This window comes from Toxotes jaculatrix, chromosome 23 (genome assembly GCF_017976425.1).
Source record: "Toxotes jaculatrix isolate fToxJac2 chromosome 23, fToxJac2.pri, whole genome shotgun sequence".
NCBI lineage: Eukaryota > Metazoa > Chordata > Actinopteri > Toxotidae > Toxotes > Toxotes jaculatrix.
This window is the reverse complement of record NC_054416.1, coordinates 14,076,017-14,095,315: the sequence shown is the minus strand read 5'-3', so window position 1 is coordinate 14,095,315 and position 19,299 is coordinate 14,076,017. Positions and strand designations below refer to the sequence as shown.

At 44.0% G+C, this 19,299-nt stretch overlaps 3 protein-coding genes across 5 annotated transcripts in view; 1 reads left to right on the top strand and 2 right to left on the bottom strand.

The window, feature by feature from the left end:
* lrch4 (leucine-rich repeats and calponin homology (CH) domain containing 4) overlaps window positions 1-1,467 on the bottom strand; it is a 44,587-nt gene extending 43,120 nt beyond the window's left edge. The window contains exon 1 of the mRNA XM_041030813.1: window positions 1,078-1,467. Within this exon, the coding sequence (XP_040886747.1) occupies window positions 1,078-1,249 (172 nt within the window). The 5' untranslated portion in view covers window positions 1,250-1,467. The remainder of the gene's footprint in view (window positions 1-1,077) is intronic.
* A 4,692-nt stretch (window positions 1,468-6,159) lies between these two features.
* On the top strand, window positions 6,160-7,659 carry LOC121176755 (histone H2A.Z). Its single transcript, XM_041030814.1, has 5 exons — window positions 6,160-6,284; window positions 6,594-6,671; window positions 6,835-6,948; window positions 7,063-7,192; window positions 7,318-7,659. The coding sequence occupies exons 1-5, from the start codon at window positions 6,282-6,284 to the stop codon at window positions 7,377-7,379; spliced, it is 387 nt and encodes a 128-aa protein (XP_040886748.1). The 5' UTR covers window positions 6,160-6,281; the 3' UTR covers window positions 7,380-7,659.
* Window positions 7,660-15,898: 8,239 nt separating this feature from the next.
* mllt3 (MLLT3 super elongation complex subunit) overlaps window positions 15,899-19,299 on the bottom strand; it is a 35,710-nt gene continuing 32,309 nt past the window's right edge. For 2 of the 3 annotated variants that reach the window (XM_041031884.1, XM_041031885.1), the window contains one exon: window positions 17,884-18,316. In XM_041031884.1, coding sequence (XP_040887818.1) covers window positions 18,185-18,316 — 132 coding nt within the window. In that variant the 3' untranslated portion in view covers window positions 17,884-18,184. Of the gene's footprint in view, window positions 16,693-17,883; window positions 18,317-19,299 lie in introns of those variants that run through there. The other variant, XM_041031886.1, reaches the window with a different exon arrangement.

Below are 19,299 nucleotides of genomic sequence, written 5' to 3'. Positions count from 1 at the left end.
GGTTGGGTTGCTCTAGAAGCAGGTGTCTGCATGTGTGTGTGTTTACGTGTGTTCAAGGCCTCTTCATCCCACAGGGCCTAGACCTGGGTTGTTATGAGCAGATGGTCATAATTACCAAAGCACAGAAAGCAGCAGCAGCAGCAGCAGAGTATTGGGAGGGGAGGGGAGGGGGGGCGGGGGTTGGTCGCTGATTAGCCAGATTGATTTCACACTTGTCATCCGCACCTACTTCACGGTTATTCCTTACTCTCTTGTTGTTGTTGTTGTTGTTGTTGTTATCAACAGCATTCTACCGTATCCTGTGCAAGTTAGCTCGGTGGGGTGAAGTGACACACACTCAGGCTGGTTAGCAAACGGTTGCCATGATGTTAAATTATGGGCTCATGGCTCAATTAAGGAGACACAACAAGCTACAAGCCCCAAAAAAGTGACGTTACGAACAACACAACCCTAGAGAACTAAGCTCCAACTAGGAGACTGACAACGCAGAGGGTTTTCACCCGTTTCTGAGACTTTCTTTTGAGGAAGAGGAACTTGCATGCCTGGCGTCACTTTCCTTTCCTTCTTTGAAGTCCACTTTAAGAGAACAACACGCCAACCTCCCTTTAAAAAGCTGGAACTCGTATGGCTTTGCTTCAAGAGAAAGGCAAACAACACACACCGACTTTGATACAGTTCACCAACTATGGACTTTGATTTAAACTGAATATAACATCCTTTAACTGGTGAATACTGCATGCTAACGCCAAAAACTGTAGTTTTTCAAATGTGCTATCATTATAAAGCACTTTGGCGGAGTGTACAAGTGCCGAAGCAAGAGATAGGTCCCAGTGATTTGAAATAAGTCTTATTTTATATTTTACTTGCTACCCAGTCGTGGCAGTCATCCGGACAAAATAAAACTGCCGAGTTATTTGAGGGAGTCTTGTGAAACGTGTCGAGGTTGAGGAAGGATGCGCCTTCCCCGTTCGAAGAAAAGAAGCAGGTGGCGATAAAACAAAAGGCGGTTCTAATACCAACAGCTAGCTCGCTGGCACTGCTTTGTAAGTTGAAGAAAGCAATGAAAAGCAAACTCGCCTGCATGTGTAACGTCGGACAGGTCGTAGTTCCTGGCGGTTCGGGGAAACTCCTTCAGTTTTCGGTTGGACAAGTTGAGAGCCCCGCTCGCGGCAGCCTCCTCAAGCGCCTTCTCCACGCTCCGGCTGGCCGCTACTGTGGCCGGCAGCTGGGCTCCATCCCCAGCAGCCATCAAACGGACAGGTCTACCTCCTCTTTTACTTTGTTTGAAGCGTCCGCTCCACTTTCATACCCCGTAAATCCTTGTGGACTCCAAACTGAGCGCACTTCTGTCAAACTTCTTTTAAAAAAAACACAGAATTAAATCCAAGAAAAACGTGTAAATCAGTGGTGGATGCTTCTCCCACACGACGGCAGCTATCGGTTCCACTACTAAAGAGAGCGGTTCAAGCTGTCAATCTTTCAGGAAGTTGCGTCAAGCTCGAAAAATTTCGCAATGGTATTAAGGGAAGACTATGCGTTTCCTCCAAAGTAAAAGCACAAAGCGTACTGTCTCAAAAACAAAAATCATTCTTCGACATTAACTTCATATTTTTCATAACAGTGCTACTTTGAGCAGATTTTAGGATTGTTAAGATGTAAATTAAGAAGAGGGGGTTGGCCTTAATGATCTTGTTTGTGATTTAATAAAAATGTTTTTTGTTGTGTCAGCGTTTACCTTTTGTTGGCTTTTTGGTGTGACTTTTCAGCAGCACACAGATACTCTTGAATTCAGTTACCCATGGTTTGGCAGTCGCACTCCAGGCTGATTTGAACATTTTTGGACTCAGTATTTTCCCACCAGGATTAAGAATTTCTCAACCAGAGGTTGTGATGGCTGCCTGGGGAGGGCTTTAAAGAGCATTTAGACCTTCGTGTGTGCAAATGAATTAGTAACCCTTGACTGTAAAGGTCAGATTTTCCCAATAATATCCTAGAAAGTCTTTGATGGAACTATGTGATCTGATACTCAACAAAGTTCAGTGACAGTTGTTTTAATGAGTTTTCACAGGAATTTGCTGAAAAGAGCTAGTTAAATAAACTTGGAGACAATATAATCCAACACGAAACTCAATAAACAAAATATGCATATCCTAATAATTATAATAATGAATCATTGAGTCTATTTAAGGACTGTGGTGTGACTTCAATACATGATCATATCATTATTTCTAAATCCTGGTTTTGACACACATGAACTGAAATCCCTGGCAGTCTCAAAAGATTTTTTTTTCTTTTGTGGACAATGCAAATACCATATTTTTGTAATATACAATTCCTTGTTCTGTTTTCACAGACAGTGGTGCTTATGCTTAAGCAGTTGCAACTTTGTGTGAAAAAAAACGTGAATAAATTTATTCCCGAAATGTATTTACATAACATTGTATTGCTTTTACGTGAATTTTATTTTGACATTTGAAACCGGAAGTGGAGGATAGCAGTTTTTGTTTCTACCTGCCTTTTCATGGGTGGTTTTCGGAAGGGTGCAGCCAGCGCGAGGGAACGAGGAGCGGTGGGCGTGGCCACAAAGCGAGAATTTGTGATTGGCACCCATTGGGCGGGGCCTGTGCGGGCAGATTGAATGCAGCTTGAGTTTCAGGAGAAGTAAAGTTAAATTGATGCTAACGTGACGGTAGAACGAGCTAGCAGCCAGGTGATTCAATTAACGCTGAAGCTTAGCTTTTAATTAAAAACTACTAGATAAAATAACCCAAAATAAAATATGGGGTACAGAGCCCTGTTGTGTTCAGCGTTTTCTTTTTTTAAACGTGTTTGTGTGTCTGTACACACACGTGTCTGAACGTTCTCATAAGTGCAAATGCATGCAGCGTCAGCAGGGCTACATTATCCCACTTGCCTCCCGTGAGGTTTGTAACCCTTATTCTTACTTCTCCATTCTTTCCATAACAGATGACCCCCCCACCCACACACACACACACACACCCACCCCCTCACACTTCTGCATCCATTAGCATTGTCCCCTCCTCTCCATCCTCCATCCACCCTTCTCATCAGCCCCCTCCTCTCCTCTCATCCTCCCTCTCCAGCATCCCATTGGACCATCTGTCAAAGTCCTGTCTGACTAGTCGTCCAGCTGGGACCACAAGTAGAGTGTGTATGTGTGCGGGGGGGGGGGGGGTTAACTTTCACTACATGCTCTTGTAAAATCCATTAACAGTCACTGCTTAACTGATTTTGTCCACTGCATTTCTATGAGATTACAGTGAAAGCATTGTACCTCCCCCACCCGTGGGGATGCTGTGATATTGCTTGCTCTGCTGTTTCCAGGTTTCCTTTGTTCCATATGACTCAGTAAACTCCACAGAGGAGCAACACAGGAGCACTAAACATGTGCTTCATGTCATGCGTTGACTGATGATGTGTAATTTCCCAATAAGCAGAAACCAAAGCTTACAGGCAGACAACAGGGAAGAAGCAGAGAAGTGAGCAGGGGTTGGAGACAGGGGGCCAGAGGGGAACTGGGAAGCAGACGGTGACCAGTTCATCATCCAGGGTCACACGTTCTGTTCCTTGCTGACCGAGAAGGCACCGCTGCAGTAGCAGCCCAGTAGTCCATTTATCAGTCTCAGTGGCACAAAGCCTCTGATTTAAGGCCCTATACATGATATGAAGAATCTGTCATTATAACATCTTTCATATTATTCTGATCACAGACAACTTGTGTGAAAACTGGTGCTGTCTCAGCTGCTCTGAGTCCTGTTCATCTCTGTGTCCCCCCAGGTTGGATCTTGACATCTGGACATATCTTGTCCTGGTCATAAATTTTGAGATTCAATCGGAAATCAGGTTTTAAAACAGCGACATGATCAGAGAGACCCAGAGGACAGACACTTTTCTTTAATGCAATAGTTCTACATTGTAGGTAACAAACTTATTAGCATGTGAAATGCTCAGACTGATTCTATTTTCATGTCTAATTACAGAGCTGGAGTCCAGACATGGCTAGCTTAGCTTAGCTTAGCATAGCGACTGGAAGCAGGGGGACACAGGAGCCCCTGTGGCTGTCCCCCATGATGAATCGTGTTTCTTTTGCAGCTCCACTTCCTCACGTGGGTCATCTTATATTAAAACCCAAGAGGAAACAAGAGGTCAGGAGATGAGCTGAAACACACACCCACACAAACACACACACACACACATACGTATGATCATCCTGTATGTATGGAACAACATGAGTTGACCCAAAAAAAAAAAAGACATCAACTCAAGCTTGCTGCTAATGACTCATTAGTAATGAGTGTGAATATTCATGCTCCTCATTGACCCACATGCTTTTGGGATGATGTCATGACTACAGCCAATTTGGTTGGTGTTCATTTTATTAGGATTAGAGTTGTTGTCTCAACAAACATGGCTTCCAGTCCAGCAGATCCAGTCCAGTTCAGCTGATGTGACATAATTTGTTCAATTAAGAACCAACGTCTCTTCTTGTTTTTGAGGTCTCTGAGGACCCGGTAATCTCTAGCTGAACATCTCTGGAGTCTTTTCCCACCAAACGTCTTCTTGTTTCTAGCTGAGTCCCAGCAGACGGTGTAACACCACAGTTTCTCACGCTCTCTGTCTGTCCCTACTTCCTCTGAGCTCTCCCATCCTGTTGTTGCTCCCCAAGTTGGGTTGCAGAGACACTGCTGGTGTCCTGATCTTCCTCCCTCTCAGGTGCAGACAGCTTCGTAAAACCACAGTATCGTGTTCTGTCATTCACAGACCAATTTCATGATACACTATTGACACTGAAGTGTGTGTGTGTCTGCAGAACATTTGGCAGAAAGTTCTGCCATCTGTGACCTCCAATGAGACGGAGAAAGACTTTGAAACTTTCTGAAATGGACAGTTGAAAAGCTTGGTGACAGAGGAGGGAGAGGCCGAGAGTTGATTGACAGCGACTGAGGGAGAGAGGGAGAGGAGAATGAGCGAGCGAGGTAGAGGTCAGGGGAGAGAGTGAGTGAGTGAGTGACTGGTGAAAGGGGAGCACGCCTGAGAATGAATGGTATGTGATTTAGATGTGACCAGCCCACCACCAGCTGTGCATGTTGTCTCAGACAGACACACACACACACACACACACACACACACACACACACACACACACACACACACACACACACACACACACACACACACACACACACACACAGATTGTCTTATCAAGTCCCAACACACACCCCTGGACTGGAGCCTGTTAGCCATTAACACTGCAGTAAAACAGGATTAAAAGGAGACTGAAATCTCTCTGGTTTCAGCTGCTGCCTGATGTCAGGATTAACTATGTACCTGTAGAATGTGATTACTATAAGGCAACTATCCACTAATGTGGACTAAAATCAGTTATATACCTATTTATGCCTCACCCACTACCCTGAAAAAAAATTCAGTACAACACAACAGCTCCTATTGAAAAAGTTGTTGTTATAGTGATAAAGTGGAGCAGAGTTGGTGGTTGTGATTGTCCAGAGCAGAACAAAGACATCAGGTGGAATTGTGAGTATACACCGCCCTCGTGTGGCCACATCGGGAACTACAACACTACAATGCACATACTGTGAAACCACAGTGATGAACATAAATACAAGTGTTAATATAGAAGGAAATTATCTCTTTTCTGATTAGGAACCATGTTTTTGGCAAAGACATTACACAAAGAACCTTTTTTAAAGTAATGTTTTGTATTTACCTTGCTGCTGTTTGTTCTGAGCGGTTGCTGCTTTTCGCTTGTATTTGTTTTACAAATATTTCTGTTTACAAGAGGATGTTATTAGTTTGCATTGTGCCTGTAGCGCATATTTTTCAGTCAACAAGTTAAGGTGTTTTGGGAACGTTTCAGACAACTATGTATTTGTTTTGTTTCTCAATGAAACACCTGTGAAATTAAACTTTGGGGGGGAAACGGCAAAAGCGGGTGAAAGGCACAATGGGAAGACCATCTAAATGTTATGACTACATTACCCATGTTTACTTTGAACGGAAATTTACCATTTTTCCCGCATACTGAGGCCTTTTCTCGTTCATTGGCTGAACGCCACAGCAGGACACACATAGCGAAATGTGATTGGTTAGCGCTCCCCCTTCAGTTACCCGGATAAAAAATGGTTATATATGAGGGACAATTGTAGGCGGGTGTTGTAGTTCAAATTAACAGGCAACAGTCGGATCTTAGTTGTTTCGTTTTGCGGTGCAGCGGCAGAAATTAGTTGTGCGTTTTAAATATGGTACGTATTTCATGTCATCTTAGCGACATATCTTAACGACATGTGTATGGTATTGTTTGTTGGCAGTTCATGGTAAATAGCCACCACTGCGTTTCAGTGAATAGCTAACTGTTAACGTTAGCTAACGTTAGCTGTTGTACTAGCTTAGCATGCTAGCTAACTTATCGTTATTGGCTGCATAGAGAAAGCCATAGAATGGCTACAGAATGCTAAAAGGCGCGGTAAAATTGACCACCCTAGCTAGTGTTATTCTCATTTAATGTAGGATTTGTCGGCTGTAAGCTCATGAACAGTGTCGGTGTTTTCCAGGCTGGCGGCAAAGCAGGTAAAGACTCTGGGAAGACCAAGACGAAGGCTATTTCGCGCTCGCAGAGAGCTGGACTGCAGGTTTGTCCACTGACACACATTCATTCATTTCTTCGGCGGTGCTAATGCAGGCTAATAGCCAGGCATCGCAGAGGTTGCTCAGCTGGCGGCCGTCTCTCACCGACAGGCCAGTGAACCCTTTGTTTCTCTGCACTGAAGCCCGCTCTCTTTCTTATCGCCGCAGTTCCCAGTGGGTCGTATCCACAGACACCTCAAGTCGAGAACCACCAGCCACGGCAGAGTGGGAGCCACTGCAGCGGTGTACAGCGCGGCTATTCTGGAATACCTCACTGCCGAGGTGACTTTAAGCCCAGTTATCTTTCCCAGCTAATTGCTGGAAGTCGATCTTAACTGGAGAGCTGTTGTTTTGAGTCTAAGTGAATAAGTAAAGCCTGATTTTCTTTTATTTCAGGTTCTAGAGTTGGCAGGAAATGCATCAAAGGATCTTAAGGTGAAGCGTATAACCCCCCGCCACTTGCAGCTGGCCATTAGAGGAGATGAAGAGCTGGATTCACTCATCAAGGCCACTATTGCTGGTGGAGGTAAGGAAACAGTTGGTGCATTTAAAATGTTAACCTTTTTATTAAGCTTTGATGTTTACAATTACAAAATAATTAACATCTTCATTTATCATTAATGAATCACCCATTGTCCTTTTGTTTCTCAGGTGTGATCCCTCACATTCACAAGTCTCTGATTGGAAAGAAGGGCCAGCAGAAGACCGTATAACCTGAAGTGCTCTGAAAGTCGTGCCATCTCAGGACGAAGTCTGCATCAAGTGGTTAAATGTATTAGATTAGAACACCTTTAGGAGTTATTTGTATGGTTGAGCTTGCATTTACTCACCTGGGGTATTTTTTAAAAGTGGCTTCAGAGAAGCTCATTTTTTTGTGTTTTTGGCTTGGGTTGTTTTGCTTTTTTTCTGGTGCTGCAGTTTTTGTGTTGAAACTTCCTTTTTGTGGCATTCCCATGTTTAAAGTGGTGTTTTAATAAAGCTCTTATTGGGGCATTTAGCAGTTTGCGCTTTCAGTTCTTCCTCGTTCATGAGCTTGTTTTTTGTTGTCATGTTCCCACTTTCTACCCCTGTAGGTATTCAGTTTGACTACCCCAGTGTTGGATGGTGAACATGTTTGGCTTTAGTGTTCTTAATCTTTCCACTTTCAAAAGAATCCATCTTGGGTCAACAAAAGCAAAGGTCAACCACCGCTACCACAGCTTGCACGTGGAAAGTGTCACAGCGTGCAAACCATCAGTTTCAGTATTGTGCAGTTGCATGAATTGCAGAGCATGTTGAACATCAGTTTACCACTGGACTGACATGAGCTGGGAGAACCTTGTCAATTTTGGATTCTGAATAAAGGCTGGACTGGCACAGTCAGAACATTTTACATATTGTGGTGTATGGATGGCTTATTTGCACTGTTACATGGAGGCAGTTTGGCTGGAGTCCTGCTTAAGAGTAAAGATCTGACAAACTTGGTGTGAAGGTAAATGTCTAAATTCAGCAGAGCCACTGTGGCTTTAGCTATTCAAATGTGGAATATCTAGAATAAGCAATAAATGTGTATGTCAATCATCAATATGTTTTTGAAATGCACAAAAGAGTCTTAAAACATGTTTCAACTTTTTAACAATCTCAACTTATTTCAAGAAAGTTCTCATTCACCAAATTCCATTAAAATACACCATAAATCATGAGCATCCATGAATCTAAACAGGAAAGGTGAGTAGTCTTCAAATCAGCTTCCTCCTTTAACTTTAACATCAACTCACCACTAGATGGAGCTGTAACACCACCACAACCCTCCTGCTGCATGAAGTGCCAACCCCCTCAGTCATTCTGATATATGGAGTAGAAGTCAGAGCCCGTATTCATCAGGCATCAGGCTCATCCTTGAGGAGTTTTCTCCTGAGAGTGAATAGAACCAGTGATTACACTGACATGCAGACCTGTTCTACATCCAAAACATACATTTATCACATTCTCAACCATGACAAGCCATGCATTCATAGGTAAATGTTCAAGATGGAGATCTGTGCTGTGTGTGAGTGTGTGTGTGTGTCCTGGCAGATTTATGGGGCTGAACCCATCTCCATCTGATCGACCTGGATGACTCTGACTAAGGGCTTTATGGCAAACTGGAAGCTGCACTTTAAATAGACAGGGAGCCTTCTATGAGGTTAATTTAAAGCTGCAGCTTTGCACCGTAGCAGCTCTTAGTGAAAGCAAAGGATGACTGACTTTTTCATTTATAGGACTTGATCAGTTAAGAGGGATGAGATAACTTCCAAGAGACAACTGATTATTATTTTTAATTTGTTAATTAGCCATAATTTCTTGGTAATATAGTCAATAAGCTATCCTGGAGCCAGGCTAGCTGTTTCCCCCTGCTTTCAGTCTTTATGCTAAGCTAGGCTAACAGTGCCCTGACCTGACAAAGAGAAAGCACATCTGCTTAAATGTTGAATTATTCCTTTTACATCCTGGCTATCCTTTTATTTTCACATAAATCTGGAGCAGACACTGTGGGACTGTGAACGTAGAGGATTAAATCTTCAGAATCTTTTATCAAGAAAAAAAAAAGGAAAGGAAATCACAAATTCCTAACTCATCAAGGAGTGAAAATAGTTTTCTTTTCACTCTTTGTGTCAGTGAAATCAGACATGACGTTTAAAAAATAATTAAGAAAACTTTTCAGGGTGACACAGACTTGGCTTGCATGCAGCACCAGTGCTGGTCTTGCTGGCTTGTCCAAACCAATCAAACATGCAGGAGAGGCTGAGAGCCTAAACCGGACAAATGAGTCCAAACATTACCTGGGAGCACTCCTCATTTTGCCTCATTTACGAGGAAATAATGAGAGGAATACTTAGTAAACTGATCCACATGCGACAGCACCAGAACTCACAATGGTTCACTCGGGGCTCCAGACTATCCCAGCATGCACTGGGTCTAACAATACTGAATATTGAATATGCTGTTAAAAGGAATAGTCAGACATTTTGAAAAAAATACACTTCAGTCTGTTCACCAAAAAAAAAAAAAAAAAAGTAAAAGTGACTGTGTGTGTTTTTAGGTGGCATAATATGCTGGAACAGTGTCTTGATGAACAGTTTAACCATCCACCTATTTTTTGTTGCGCTATATGTTTACTGCTAATTGGCAAATATTAGCAAGCTAGCACCCTGAACTATGATTAATGTGGTTAACTCCTGCAAAACATTAGCATGTTAGCATGTTGGCATTCCTATTTAGCTACAGTTTCATGGAAACAAAAACTAGTATGACTGTAGACTAGTATGCTGACTAGAAGGATTTAGAGGTGTTGGCAGGCGTGTTTTTGAACTTTGGAAAGCACCAAGAACCTGTTTTCCACTGTTTCCAGTTTTTATGCTAAGCTAGGCTAACAATGTCCTGACTCCAGCTCTATAATTAAGAACAGACAGATTGGCATGTTGGCAATGTTTTCTTTTTCTTTCTTTTCTTTTTTTGCAGCCAGACTGATGTGAACTAAGTATCAAGCCTCAGCATCAGGACTAACACTGATCAAAAACCTCTCCAAAAGTCAAAATGGGTGTAATGAACTTTAAAATGTGGTCGGCTGATCCATAATTAACCTTTAGAGTCTTTAACAAGCACATTTGTCTGCTCAGCTATTGATGATTTGTTTTGTAGGCCTGGTGAAAAGCGAAGTGCTAATGAGGCTTTCCCTCCAGCTCCAGCCAGGCAGGGCACCACTCAACCATTAAGTCAATTAAGAGTAGACTGAGGAGGAGGAGGAGGGAGAGGGGGGGTCCTTTTCATTTGGTTCTAATTAAAGCACAGGAAGTGAAGCAGCGGTGCACACCTACCTACCTTCAGGCTGGACAGTGTCTCCGGTGCTCTCTGGAAGCCATTAGGACATGTGGCCTCGTTGGATGGATTCATCACAAGTTAGATGAAGAATTTAGTCAAAGTGATTCACCGCTGCTCATTTCCACTGTCTCTGAAATGACCATACATACACGTGTACTTATACAATAAACAAAGGAAGTCAAAATAAATTGGAATTAATGTCAGTGAGCTATGTTTTGCATAGTGCTCTGTGAATCTAGAAGTGAAGCACTAACCACATGCTAGAAATTGAAAGTGATGGCCAGATATCTCAGTGATTTCCTGTTGAGCAGCTGCTTTGTTTTTGGCCTCGGCGCACAAAAAGGTTCCCAGCGTGAAATATTCTGCACCCAGCAACTATAAAAGCTTGTCAACTCAGCACCGACCGCACTACAAAGCAGATATAATGCTGCGTTTGATAACACAGTTAGAGAGAAAATGAGGTGGCCGCTGGGAGGGCTGGGAATTGAAGTGTTTTGTTTTTTTTGTTTTTTTTTCCTCCTCTTCCTTGTTCAAGTTCACTCTTGGGTCCATCTGGTGGCAGGTGGTTCAGAGCTGCTGAATAGGCAGCGGTCCAGACTCTCCTCCTCAGCCATCACACATGGCTAACTTATCAGAACAGACACAATGAAAGCAGCAACGACACTCACCGCGCCTGTAATCTCTGTCAGGGATGAGACTTTGATTCACAGACGCTTTCAGCACATTTGTCGACATTTTTTTTTTCCTCCATTTTCCCCTCCTTTCCTGTTGCGTTTCTGTGGCGGCTTGGCATTGTCTGTTGGTGTGTGTGTGTGTGTGTGTGTGTGTGTGCGCTCACACAGACGGGGTGGGCTGGCAGGGGTCACGGTTCGCCAGCCTGCCTAGATCCATCAAGAGGAACAAAGCAGAGGGGGAGAAGGAGCAGTGCCAAGCCCCCTGAAATCAAAGACCAGGTTTGGGATTGGGATTCGCTCCAAAAGGCTGGACCCATTTTGCTGGTGCAGGGGGTCTCGCGGAGCCAGGGGGGGGGGAGGAGGAGGAGGAGGAGGAGGAAAGGAGTTAAAAACAATAATCAAATCCACCACAGCGTCTGAGGACCGGGCCAGTTGAGAGAGCTGGCTGAAGCCTCTGCATGCAGCATCCCTTCTTGTCCGTCCCCCTTTGAAGTCTGCTTGCTTTTGTTCTTTACATAACTTGATCTGATTTTGGAAAAGCTAATTTGTATGCGTTCTGTGAGTGGGGGTGGGGGGGGGGCTGTGGGGGGTTGGTGGAGGTGGGGAGGGCAGGGAGGCAGAACCTGCTCGCCACCCAGAATTCCACAGGGGGAGCTGACAGGAGGGTCAACACGATTGGCCACAGGGGGACACGGGGGGGGGGGGGGGGGGGGGGGGGATACACAAGCAAGCCAAAAGCATATGATAAGTGTCTTTGAATTATTGCAGCTCTGTGCAAATTTGATGACAATGGCTGAGTGGTCAGGGGGGCTGAAATCCCTTTGCAAACAGAGGCCGTGCATGCTTTGGTGGTCTTCAGTTTGCTGTCAGCTTCCCCCACTGGAGGAGACAGCGATGAGCTGCGAAGGCAAATATGAATAAACACTTAAAAAGAACAGATTTACATGAGCTGCTCCCTCCAAATTTCGCACTTTCATACCTTATTTGTATACATTGATGAAGTCATTTTTCTATGTATTATTCAGTCCCACTCATGAACCTCTTGTTGGACATAAGCAGATGTTCCTTTCCTTTACCCCCCCCCCCCCCCCCCCCACCAAGAAGTGTTTATGATGAATTACAATGACAAGAAAATGGAAACAGATGTTTATCATCTAGAGAGGATCAGATTTCCATCGTAGCTGACTGGGCAATCTGCACTTCACTGTATCTCTTTATTTTTGGGACAAAGACCACAGATGAGGACATGAGTTGATCAGCAGGGCCAATTCTATTTTTGTGTTTCAGGATAAGATGATCAGGCCATGGTAGAAACGCTGAAGCCAAATGTGTGTTGGCAATTTTTGTGGATGATTAAAAAAAAAAGACCCATATTCAGGAAAAAAACATGAAACAGAACTTTGCTAAATGTCTAAACACAAGTTGGCTGGTTGTTAAAGAAAAAAAGTTTATTATAACTTGGGTTTCACTTCTGTAGCCCTTCAACCACTGGTCCTTGCAGCAACGAACACGCTAGCTATGACTACAACTGTCGGTTGTAAAGATTCATCCCAGTTTATGGACGGACTCCTTGCTTTAACTTCTTGGCCTGATGAACTTGTTGTTGTTGTTAGAAATGTCACAAGCTATCACTCGCTAACCTCGCTGAGGTTCAAACTTGTTTTTGGCAGGATTAATAAGTGGTCGCTTGGTTGTTCAGCATGGTTGCTAAGGTGTGCAAAGGGTGTTGTCAAAGTTTTCAGGATATTTGCTATGGTGGCCCCACCCATAAAGGTCTTTTGAGACTCTAAGACATTTAAGATATTTGGAAACAATGCATCAAGAAAATGTAAGAGATGCAAGACTGTAATTTCTTGAGATCTCCATCATGTGCTCCTGGCAGCGACACCTGCTTCTGTGCAAATAACTCAAAACCGCAGAAAGCGTTTTTTTTTCCTCCGAGCGGCGTGCCCTCGGACAGCGAAGGGAGGCGAGACATGGGAGGAAGGAGAGACTTTTCATCAACCTTGGGCTTTAATGACTTCCTCGAGGTGCTTTTTGACTGCCGTCCAGAAGCTCGGCGGGAGGGGAGCCTTTCTCCTCAGCCTTGGCCTCGTGCCAGGGTGACAATCAATGTCTCTGTGTCTCTTCTGTGGGAGATTATTTCGAAGGTCTCCCCCTTTTTATTGGAGGAAATGGTATTTGGAAGCTCAAACAGGATGTCCTGCTGGCTGGGCTGGACTCTGAACCATTCCCTCACCCCCGCCCGCCCCCTCGGGCTCCATTCTTCCTCTGTTACCCCCTCTCCACCCCCCCTCCACCCCCTTCTCCTTCAGCTCCATTCTCTCAGAGGAAAATAGCTTAAATTAATCCAGGAGTCTAAGCAGCCACTTTCTCTTTTCGTGTCTCCATTTGGAACGGCAGCAAAATCACTGACCAGTGAAACGTTCCTGCTTGGTGCTTGCTGCTGGTGGGTCTGCTGTCTGCTGGTCATGATGCCATGTGAACTAATTATTACAGTATGGCTGCGTTCAAAGGTGCAGATAGAGTTTCATTGTCCGGTTACTCCAAATGACAACTGTTTCCAAAAACCGAACTTTACTCTGTCCAGGCCAGCTGAATTTGACAAAAGACCAAAGTGGGTGTTTAACCACATTCTTACTCTTAGAAGGTGGCAGAGGAAGAAAATTACATTTCATTATTTCCAGTTGTCCTGATGCTTTAACGTTGAATGATTACCTTAAAGAAAAAAAAAAACTCTGAAAATATTAGCATGGACACGATGGACAAGAAAACATCTCTCCTGATGAATCTGTCTGAGCAGCAGGTAGCTTCTTTTGTAATCAGTCCATTCTGGGTTTTACTCCTGTAACTACAGTTGACTGTGTACTGGGCTCTGAGCGCTTCCAAAACACAGCCTCCGCTGCTATTAGCATTGACCTTTTGACCTTTAAAGAGGCTCAGAGGAAAAAATGAGAGGAGTGGGAGTGTGTGAGGGTTTTGGCCGGGGGGGGGGGGGGGGGGGTGGTGGTTTGCACGGTGGATCATCCAAACACTGTAGAAAGAAACGGATAGAAAAACAATCAAAAAGGTCTGAACTCAGAGGCTGAGGCATGTGGACAAAACCCAGCTGGAGTTTAGTGTACTCAGACTTCAGAGCGGCGTTTCGGGTTAAAAGGAGGAGGGCTGAGCTGAGCCGAGCTGAGCCAAAGTCCCCGTCATGATGAGCAAGTTTATCTTTTGAACAGCCAGTTCACAACAACTGATGTTCTGCAGGTTCCTCCCTGCCAGCATACGAAAAGAGCATATATTCAGATGAGGACAGTAATTAAAAAAAAAACTTTTCAGCCATGTGGACAGGTTCTCTGCCTTCTGGACCTAAAATCGGAGACGGTTTCACAGTAGAAGAGCCTGACAGCTGAAGGTGCTTCCTCCCATTCTGCTTTTGGAGACTCAAGTAACCAGAAGGAAGCCAGCACAGTGTTCTAGTGGCGTAATAGGATACTATGAGCTGACTGAGCATTAAGGGCTTTGTAGGTGAGGAGCAGGATTTTAAATTCTATTCTGGATTCTACAATGAGACATATGATCTTTTTTTTTTTTTTTTTTTTTTTTCCTGTCAGTACTCGCTCTGCAGCCTTTTGGATCAGCTGGAGGAGAAAATGTTTGACTGAATGTGGTGGTGCAAGGTGAGCACAAAAAAAAAAAAAAAAAAAAAATCCACACCAGTGAAAGAAGCTGGAACTGCGCCGATTTGCGCCGCGACTAAATATAAGCCAGCGCCGACGGAACACCCACCAACTCCTCCTCCACAGAGGCAATTTTTAACATTTATCCTCCAGTCAGTCAGGAACAGGTTGTTCCACGGCGCAGGCCCGGTAAAGATGCAAACGGCAAACGGAGGCTGCTGAAAGCATGTGAGATTCTCCTTTCGCCCACAAATAAATGGGGAAACTGGATGACTTCCAACTTTTCTTCCATCAGACCACCCACTTAGACTGACAGAAAAAGAACATGCACGGCAACAGTTTTTTTTTTTTTTTTTTTGTCATGCACTAGAGGAGGGAGAGCAACATTTTGATCCAGATGATTTACCCTGTTACTGACTGACTACCACATTTCCTGCTTTGATTAGATTATATTTGATTTATTTTTAAGTCATAACTTGCAATTGAAATATTTCATACGAGGAAGAAGAGGATCCGCCAGAACTATTTGCATGTGTGATGTTTGTTGCCTTGTCCGTATTAAAACTTTGTGTGTTCTCTGACTGTCTGTACTCACCAAAGCACGGCTGTAACCACAACTTTCAGAATGCCGCAGTCCAAGTCTGCCCGAGGGCCCCCGCCCTCCCTCCCCCAGAGGGGGTGGTGGGGGCCAAACCCCCAGGTTTCCTGACAAAAATACAGAGGACATGACCTCAGAGTCAGAGCTAAGAAAACTAAACCCAAACTGTAATATGAGGACTGAAAGCACCTGTTCAGTTGATCTGTTAGGATACATTAGTAGTTTACTTTGACTTACCTGGCCTGTGTGGTATGACCCATTCCTGTGACCTACACCTGTACTCATTTATTTATTTACTTATTTATTTCAACCACAAGCTTCACCGGACAAAAATATTCATGCAAATGTGTCTTTTCAGTCGGAATCACCAGTGAGAACTGAGAATAAAAATCCATCGTCACACGAGACACCGAGACAGAAAGGCTCATCCGCAAGTAGCTTAATAACTCATCTGTACATCATACAGAATATTTATTGTATGTCCTCAAAATACACAAGAAACCATAAGACAGAACGCAGGGCGAGAAAAAAACCCTTTAAGGTCATTTGGAAAGGACCCGGCACAAGTCCAAACCATCCTCAGCTTCCGTTTGTCGGACTGGCAAAAGTGTCCTCTGTTTACAAATCAAACGAAGGCTTCCTCCATGGAAAAATGATGATGCTGAGCTTCCATTTAACAACTCAAACTCCCACAAAATAAATAAAAGATCTTTTTTTTTGTTTGTTTTGTTTTTTTCGTAAACCCGTAACAGTACCTGTCGGTCAAAATTCCCATTGGCTCTTTTTTTTTTTTTTTCCCCCCTCCCCGTTCTCATTTGGATTTACCCAAAAATATTTAATCACACATTTCAGAAGCAGTTTCTTTTACTCATCTGACATTCCAAAGGGAAGTTACTTCTCCCCTCACCTCCTACAGGGTTTGGGTCTGTTCTTACAAAATCCACTCACCGCCCCCGCCACCCCCCCTCGGTCCCCAATGGCAAAGAGATAAGGATTTCATTTAAATCATAGTCTGCAGACAAACATTAGTAGTATCCTAAACCAGGTACATCTATTAACTAAGCTTTTGGCATGTTTCACTGGGTCCTGTAGCAGAAAACGAGCCAACACAACAAAGCTTTCTTTAAGTTGCAGCCAACGAGCCGATCAGCAGGACCTGCCGCAGCACAGCCTTCGTTACCACGAGAACGTTCAACCTTAGCCGTTTGTGCTCAGCTCACTCCAGCAGCCGCTCATGGTCTTCGCTCTGTACAGTGTCAAAACACAGGAATAAAAAAAAAAAAAAACTGCCACATGATGCTGCTGCGTGAATGGAAAAGGTGTGCTGTGTTGAAGTGGTCCTTTTCTGTGAGGGGGGGGGGGGGGGGACGGGACCCAGATTCCACCCGCTATTACAACCATTGGCCCGAAGCTGTGTGGCGGTGTGGAAGTAGGCGGGGTTTGTGTCAAGCTGAGGGCGGCATCGCACATTTGAGTGAATGTACTTGGCAATTTTGTGATATTTGTGGATCAGGACATTGTCCGTGATCTGTGTGGTGTTTGAATGTGTTCCTGTTCAGGCAGATTTTACGAGTAGCATTTTCTTGAATAAAACTAAGCTGCACAAATGTATTATGTCTGATATGTACGGAGCCCCTCTGGTGACATTGGATAAAAAAATAAAAAAAATGCGTGGCCACGAGATAATAACGCGAGGCCACGAGATAGTAACGCGTGGCCACGAGATAGTAACGCGTGGCCACGAGATATTTAATGCGTGGCCACGAGATCATAATGCGTGGCCACGAGATAGCGTTATTATCTCGTGGCCACGCATTACTATCTTGTGGCCTCGCGTTACTATCTCGTGGCCACGCGTTACTATCTCGTGGCCACGCGTTACTATCTCGTGGCCACGCGTTACTATCTCGTGGCCTCGCGTTACGATCTCGTGGCCTCGCGTTACGATCTCGTGGCCTCGCGTTATTATCTCGTGGCCACGCATTATTTTTTTTTATCCAATGTCACCAGAGGGGCTCCGTAGATATGGACTTGCTGTGGCAGTTTTTTGTTCCTGTTGAAATCATTCAGTCCGATGTTTGATTTTAATTCAAGTCGTTGACACGTCAAGCGTTGTAGTGATGCTCGACTGTCACGCGCGCAAAAAAAAAAAAAAAAAGGAAATCAGATACGCCTGTTGTGAAGTGCTTTAACTGCTGTTTTTCCTTTTTTTTGCCATTTCAAATACACACACACACACACACACACACACCTGCAAATTAAATTCAATAAATAAGACTTACAATGTTGTAAGGCAATGTTGACCATGCATTTGTCACGATGAACAACAAATCAAGAAACATACATGGTAACGATATGCACATTCATTAAGAGCAACACGGTCGCCACTCCGTACGATTTTTTTCTTTCTTTCTTTCTTTTTTTTTTTTTTTTTTTGGAAATCAAGTTAAGTTTTCAAGGCTTTCCGGGTGATCTCCTGATCGACAGGGCTCATCGACACCCACACGACACCTGGCTCTGGTTTCTGCAGTGGGACAACCTCTTTATTCAGAGAGCCCAGTCCAAACCAGCAGGCTGGACACACACACAGCGACTGGACCCAGCCACAGCGGGGTGGGGGTGGTGTGGTGTGGAGGGGTGCGGGCTTTTGCATTGCATTCAAAAGTTGGAGTTTATTCGAGAAAAATCCAAAGTCTTATGTGGAGACAGAGATCCAGCAGCCAGCTGCTTGGAAAACCTCAGGACAGTCCAGAGGTTTCCAGGTAACTCTGGAGCTTCCTTACTGTACTTCTGTCCAAGGAGCAAAGGTCGAAGTCAAAAGTAGTGTTTGTGATGTGAAAGTGTCCAGTCTCTTCAATCAGGTTCACAATCTGGAAAACATAAGGAACAATGGGTAAAATACCGGATGCGTTCATTAATCAGGCCTCCAGGGTACAACGATTTCAGACCATAAGTGTGTTCACTTCAGCTGAGCTGTTCAACTTCTTTAGTCTCCTGCTTATTCTTTAAGTGCCACTTCAACTCCTTTCAAAACGTATAATTCAACTCCTTCAAGCTGATATTAGAACCCCGGTTTCTCGCTTTTATTTCCAGCAATACGTCTGCTGCTTTCAGTACTGACGTTTCAGCTCATATCTTCTTTCAGTTTTCAAAACTTGACGCTTCAAATCCTTTCAGTGCTCAAGATTTCAAACTGGCTACATTCAGCTCCTCTTAAAATTAGTACTCAAATGTCAGTTAGAGCTTACACTGTGAATGATGCTATAAGTCTCATTTTTACTGCCATTAAAGCACTTTGAGTAACTCTGTCCAACTGCCACTTCAACTTCAATGGCCATGCACTGCCATTCCAGACAGCCCGAAACTCAACATGTTGAGACACTCAAACGGTTTCAAATGCTTCCACTGCCACTTTTTCACAACGAGCCAAGCATCCATTTTCTTCAGGAAAATTTAGTCTTTTCTTGTGCCAACTTGTTTCCAGTTTCAGTTTTACCAGTTTAGAGTCGAGATTTTACTCGTGACAGATCACAGATGTGAGAAATCTCTTGAAGCAGACTGTGCTGGGTTGTGGAAAGCTGGCCCTCAGATACACTGGCAAATTCTTCTTTTACCTATTCATGGTACAAGGGAGCAAGAGGAATCGTGCTCTATGGCTTATTTCTTTACCAAGCAAAAATATGTAGAAGAGAACAAATGATTACAGAGGATCAGATCGCTGGTCCTCTTCTAATCCAACGCCATAAACTGACCAGTGACAACTGTTGCAGAGAATTTGGGTGCAGTCAAATCTTGTGGTGAAGTAGTAACTGACACCTAAACCACTAAGATAAAAAGTAACTCACTGGAAAAG

What these genes read in the sequence shown, in the direction of transcription:
- LOC121176755 (XM_041030814.1), top strand. An exon ending in TGGAATACCTCACTGCCGAG is followed by an intron (nt 6,949 to 7,062) that starts GTGACTTTAAGC and finishes CTTTTATTTCAG; the next exon opens with GTTCTAGAGTTGGCAGGAAA. An exon ending in GGCCACTATTGCTGGTGGAG is followed by an intron (nt 7,193 to 7,317) that starts GTAAGGAAACAG and finishes TTTGTTTCTCAG; the next exon opens with GTGTGATCCCTCACATTCAC.